The sequence below is a fragment of the Acyrthosiphon pisum genome, chromosome X, assembly GCF_005508785.2.
Source record: "Acyrthosiphon pisum isolate AL4f chromosome X, pea_aphid_22Mar2018_4r6ur, whole genome shotgun sequence".
Classification (NCBI taxonomy): Eukaryota; Metazoa; Arthropoda; class Insecta; order Hemiptera; family Aphididae; genus Acyrthosiphon; species Acyrthosiphon pisum.
In genome coordinates this window covers 41,844,233-41,850,603 of record NC_042493.1, presented here as the reverse complement: position 1 = coordinate 41,850,603, position 6,371 = coordinate 41,844,233, and the positions used below count along the sequence as shown (strand labels likewise).

Sequence of the window (6,371 nt, the reverse complement as noted above, 5' to 3'; positions counted from 1 at the left end):
TAAACTTGGTGCCTCTGCTATAATAATACTGAGTACTAGTTAGGAGGTTGAAGTGTTTAAAATTGTATGTTTACGCTAATGGATAAGACAAAAATATTAAGTCCCCCCACGGATGTGACCAGTGAACATAATATAATTTCAGTACCCTCAATGTTGTTTGAGTAGTGAGCACAAGTTGCTCTTCTGTAACTGTAGTCCGACTGTCAATACAATATGTATAATATAATAATTCAATACCTATATATTATATGTAACCTACATTAATCAGTTTTTGGTGAATATACCTACTACTCTGAAGAATTTTTTTTCTTACAAATAATAGTTTGATTTAATTTTCATAAATAATTATTACGATTATTTCTAATAATTAAAAAAATATATATTATTTTAAGATTTTAAAATTATAAATATAAATATAAAACAAAATAAAATTCTATAATAATCATTTATATAACAGAAATAACTATAGAAAAATATTTTCTGTGTAGTACCTACATACTAATTGTTTCATCAACAATCGTCAATATTATAAATTATAATAAATATTTATCTGTCATTGAATAAATATATATTATGTGTCATTCTTGTTAATTATCTCTGAGCCATTGACACTAATACACAACTATAGTGTTATTATTAATAATAATATATTATATAGCTAGTTTATAGTTAATTTAAATTTATATTTTTCGACTTTTATCTAATCATTTGTACAATTGTACATAACTACTATTTATTAATTGTATCTACTTTAAATATTACTCACAAATTATTTAATACTTACTAATGGTTTCCTGTTGGATCTACTATAACTCATGAAACTACTTTGAATAAATACTTAACTAAAACCGTGTTAAACCATGTTATAATGTATTATATAGAATTATATAGTATTTTTTGTATTAAGACGGCGGATACCTATCAAAGATTAAAGTTATTTAAATATTAAACACATTTCGTTGAAAAAAAAACTTGAGCTAGAGCGTTTTTAGTAAAAAATCATGTCTTACAGGAAAAACTCCCTCGCCCTGCAGTAGAGTAGTCGGATTTCGTTCACTTATTTTCGTTTAAAAGAAGAGAAGATTTTTCTGGGTGCATCAAAACCCGATTTTTAAAACTATAATTAGGTATATATAGAAGCTAAAATATGCATTTGATTAATGCATAATATTTGTTATTTTTCAAAACTAGGTATTTTTCTACCATAATTTATGTAAAATGAAGATTCGGGCTGTAATCCCCCCTGAAAAAATCTCATATTTGAAATAAAAAAAAAAATATCAAAATATGTCGAATATCAATGATGCATGAAAGTTTTTCCTGTGAAGTCATTATTATTATACACTGTTTCAACGCTTGAATCCTCCCCCCCCCCCCTATATAGGTATCGAGCAGTAGATTAGTGGAAAAGTATTATAATTAAGGTAGCAACTAACATATTATGAAACATCATTTTAAAATTTTATGGAATTTGAAAAACCGGCACAGACACCCTTAATATAGGTAGCATAATATTAGGTACTATTTACTATAATAATTATAATTTATAGACTGAGGTCTAAGACAATACTAATGTACTAATGTACTATGCCTATATGCTAATTTATCAAATAGTATGTGTAGATATAATTTTTTTTTTAGAAACGAAGGATTTTATTGAACGTTGACTTTTAAGTTTAAACTTTTTTTTCCAATCCAACTAATGTAGCTATTGAATATATATTGAATAGAAAATATTTTACGTGACAAATCAAACATTAATGCAATTTCAATACAGCCATATAGGATTATAATTATAAAACAAAAAATATAAATATTAGAGCACAATATTATACATGGTAAGTTGGTAAGCTACTTAGGTATTATAGGAAGTAGGTACTGTATATTGTGTTATGTTGTACACGGATAATCCCTATATTTATATAATAAAACAATAGTGATACGATCAACGGGTACTATCGTACCAGCATCATTCGTAGTCGTGTTGATTTAGGATTCTTTCCTCGTCCTCGTCTGCTGCAGAAAACGGTCGCAGAGCGTTGATTTTCCTACGAGATCGTCTTTCCTTCCTCTTGTTGACTATCGCTAAATACTCCAGTTCGTCTTCGGGAGTCGGGTCTCCCATCTCAGTGGTCATGCCGATATCGTCTTTATAGAAATTCGACAGCTGATATCCACTCAACGGCTGGACCGTGAAACTAAAGGCGCCCCATTTGTGGCCCCAACCGTGATACGTATAATCTAAAAGGCTGTGCACAGCAAAATATTGAAAGCAATGTACTTAAATATAAACCAAAATGGAAACGAACAAATAATAGGAATGTCGAATGTGGATTATAATTTATAAGTACTTTTCACGCGCAACTGCGTGTGCTCCGGGCCAAAGATTGGACCGGATGGTCGCGTACGAATTCGTGTGGTCAAACCGATTGGTCAATTCGAATTTCCATGGTGGCATTTCACCCATATAAGCGTCATTTGACAGGTTTCTAAATATTTCCAGTTGGTCACCGTCTCCTCGGCCGATTTCTAAGTTCATCCTAATCTTACAACCATATTCAATGCTCCCTGATTTCTGAGCAATGTAATTTTATTAAATTATTTTATATATATATATATCATTATTGGATTCTACGTGCTAGGTAAATCTATAATATAGGTACTATAAAATAAGGGCCATTACGATGCCTATCCTAACTACACATGTACCTATATACCAATTACCAGCTTAGCTATAAACAAGGCTGGGCATTAACGAGTTAAAAAGTTAAAGTTAAGTTACTTTTAACTAAGTTACTTAAACGAGTTACTTTTTTTTTAAGAAAAAGATTATTTGTAGATCTTTAACATGAGGTGTAAATGGTGTAATTATAAGTTTTATATGAAAAAAAAAAGTAAATTATTTTTAACTAAGTTAAGTTACTTATTTTTTCCAACTAACTTGTAACTTTAACAAGTTAAATAAAAAAGGAAAGTAACTTTTAACTTTAAACTTAACTTACATTTTTCCAAATTAACTTAACTTAACGAGTTAAAAAAAATAGTTAACTTGCCCAGCCTTGGCTATAAATATATGACAATCTATCGATTATAAATTCATTCCGATCGATCAGTCAATAAAATATATTACTTGTTGTAAGTCTTCTCCAGACTCTATAATATTGGTCCACGCCTGGGTCACTCCTTTTTCCGTTATCGAGGGAGTGTGATGTACCCAGTTGCTCGGTTCCAATAAATCGTATACCGACAGAGGATTGTATTCCTCGTTCACTGCATACTCGTGGATCCCTAGAAACGTTATTTAAGTTTAACGTTTTTCAGAGATATTAGGTACAATTAAAACCATCATATTATTTTATTAGTTCTAAGTTCTAACAGATGAACAGCGAAACCTACTAATTACAAAAAATAATAATGTAACAAAGGCACCTATACGTAAATACCTACGCAATACAGTAATATAATATAGGTACCTAACATAGAAACATATACATACGCTGTAATGTGAATATTGGTGACCTATAGGCAATAACAACGAAACGTCGATACAACAATATTCAATTATAACGATTGAATCGAGAACTACTTACATCTTACTGAGTAGGTAATAGGTATATATACTGTATACTATAAGTAGGTACTAACATTATCAAATAGATAAATTGTTTAATATTCGCTATTGTTAAGGCACCTAATGTATATAGAATATATAGTTTAAAATAAACTTAATAATACTGATACGATAAAGGTCAAAGGACACATGAAAACGTTGAGCACGAGTTATTGCAGTAAGACGGACGTCGATGTTTTTATTCCCCGTTACAACTCGCAGGGGCAGGGCTTTGTTTGCTCTCATATAGTCATCCGATGTACTTATAAAACTATTAACTTGGTGGGCAGGTGCAGGACAAGTACCATATCTACTTATTCTACTTACATAAGTACTTACAATCATAAAATTCTATGAAAATTATTAAATTAGGCACGTATCGTAATAAGTGAATATTAATAAGTTCGGTAGGAACATATTTAATTATTTTTATGATTTATTTTAATCACTATTTTGTGGTTATAGGTACCTTAAAAAACGATCCTATCAGAATAGTTTTCTGAACGGATATGATAATTTAATAGGTATATAAAATGACATATGTATATTATTGTAAATGTATATGTATATTATTAAGATTAGATACAATTATAATACGTATATAGATATTGTACTTTGGGCATATTATAAATATATAATAATAAAAAGTGATGTGTATGCTACTATGATTTAAATGAAGTAGGTGAATGAGCATCGTGAGCGAAAGAGTAAAGTGTGGAAATTAAATTAATAATAATTTCAATAAAGTTAATATAGCTATACTAAAACAGGTACAAAAATATTAAAAAATGATAAATAGAAAAAAACTTAATAAAATGATAGGAAACCTAGGTAATTAGTATAGTGTTTGATCTCTGACTCAGTAATAACCTACCTACCTCATCATAATGACATAATGGGTACACCTACTTATAATATTATAATAATATATGCTTTATTTAGGTGCCTACTATCAATCATAAAAAATGGTAAAAAGAATAATACCTACATTACTTATACAAGAATAATTATTTATGTAACAATAAAATTAACTAGTTAAGTAATTAAATTTGTATTTTTGTCAATCGTATTATTACGATAATTTCGTATAAGGTATTTGATCCTAACTTCTAATTTTTGTTAACTGCTGATTTTGTTGGGTTTTTTTTGTCGATTTCTACTGCGATTATTAAATGCCGATTATCAACAGACGAGCGTTGAACGCGTTCTATAGATAATTCATTTGGATTCTAATCAGAGTGACTAAATTATTTCAAATCTTAAGAAACTACCTATCAGTGGCGTGGCGAACGGTAATTTCAGAGGCCTCGGCCTCTGAAATTTTTCTTAAATAGAGGGGTGGGTGGTAGCCAGTGGGTCCCCTAGTAAATTTAATATGATATTCTCAATAGGTAGTCAATAACGATCTGAAATATAACTTGTTATATTACATTAATACATTATTATGTATAAATACTTGGGATATTTGTAACTGGCCTCTGGAAAATTTTTAGTTCGCCACGCCACTGCTACCTATAATAATTTTTAAGTGATTAAAAAATTATTAATTATTAAATTTCCTTTCTTGCATATTTTGTTGTTTTTATTGCATATTTAGCGATATATAAGGTAATATTACAGCACATATTTGTGCAATTTTAAGTGCAATAAAATCCCAACCCTGCTCACAACTTACCAGGCGCCTTGTACTAGTCGTATTACATTTTCAAGCTTTTTGACAGAGTTAATTTTTTTATTGATATTTATAAAAAAGACACTTAAAAAAAAAACTTCAAATGTCAAATGTCTATAATTAGCTTAAAAACAATCAAAATATTTTTTAATTTTACCATTTATAGAAAATACTTATATAGCATAAAAATTTGGAGAAAATATCAAGTATATATCAGAATAGTTTTTGAATTACATCCAAATAAGAAAATCGATGTTGTCTGGTTTTGTGAAAAAATTCCCATTTCATTTAATTTTTTTTGTTTTTCCGATTATTTTGTTATGTAATTTCTATTACTATTGACCCTTTAGAGTATCTACTAGATCCAATTCGCCATCAGAAAAGATATTTAAGTTTAAAACCGAAGCATTATTTCTACCACAAATCGTGTAGGTATTTACCTATACATACGTAGGTACCTACATTGATACACAAAAAAAACACACATCATAAAATAAATACATAGGTACATCGCTACGCCCAGAAACTAAAATAATGAGAATTATTTCAAACAATACCTACCTATATATAATATATAGGTGTTATAATTATTAGATTTTTAAAATATTGAATACTATTCGTAGGTATTTTAACATTTACTCGTAAATAGGTAAGAAATAAATAAATTATAAATAGGTACCTACTAATTAGTGAGTATAATTACCTACTATTACCATGACCTTCTAACATGGTAACATTCAGATCGATGGAAGTAAAATATACGATTTTATAAACTTACATTTCTGTGACATCACTTTCGATTGAAAAGAGTTTAATTTTCTCCATTTGTATGAATTTGAATGGTAGTCGAGTACAAAATAATCACGTGGTGATATTTGAGTAGCAGCTGTTATCCTTGCAATTTGAGCTCTGAGATAATGTTTTTCCAAACCTTGAAATAATGGATAAGATTCAACCTGTATACGTATAAGATATTTTATTATTAGGTACCTACCAAATATTTTCTAACAGGTCAACAAAAAATATATGAATAATTATGTAATCGTTGTTATTCTTACAGGCGACTCCAAATCTCCTGTGAAGTATCGT

General features: G+C 28.9%; 1 protein-coding gene across 1 annotated transcript; it reads right to left on the bottom strand.

Annotated features, from left to right (window-relative positions):
* Positions 1-1,761: 1,761 nt before the first annotated feature.
* Positions 1,762-6,365, bottom strand: LOC100572922 (radial spoke head protein 4 homolog A-like). The gene is made up of 5 exons (XM_003245203.3): positions 6,341-6,365; positions 6,061-6,238; positions 3,131-3,288; positions 2,352-2,575; positions 1,762-2,249 (listed from the first exon to the last, which is right to left on the bottom strand). Exons 2-5 carry the CDS (start codon positions 6,071-6,073, stop codon positions 1,970-1,972), a joined length of 675 nt encoding a protein of 224 aa, XP_003245251.1. The 5' UTR covers positions 6,074-6,238; positions 6,341-6,365; the 3' UTR covers positions 1,762-1,969.
* Between the last annotated feature and the right edge of the window lie 6 nt (positions 6,366-6,371).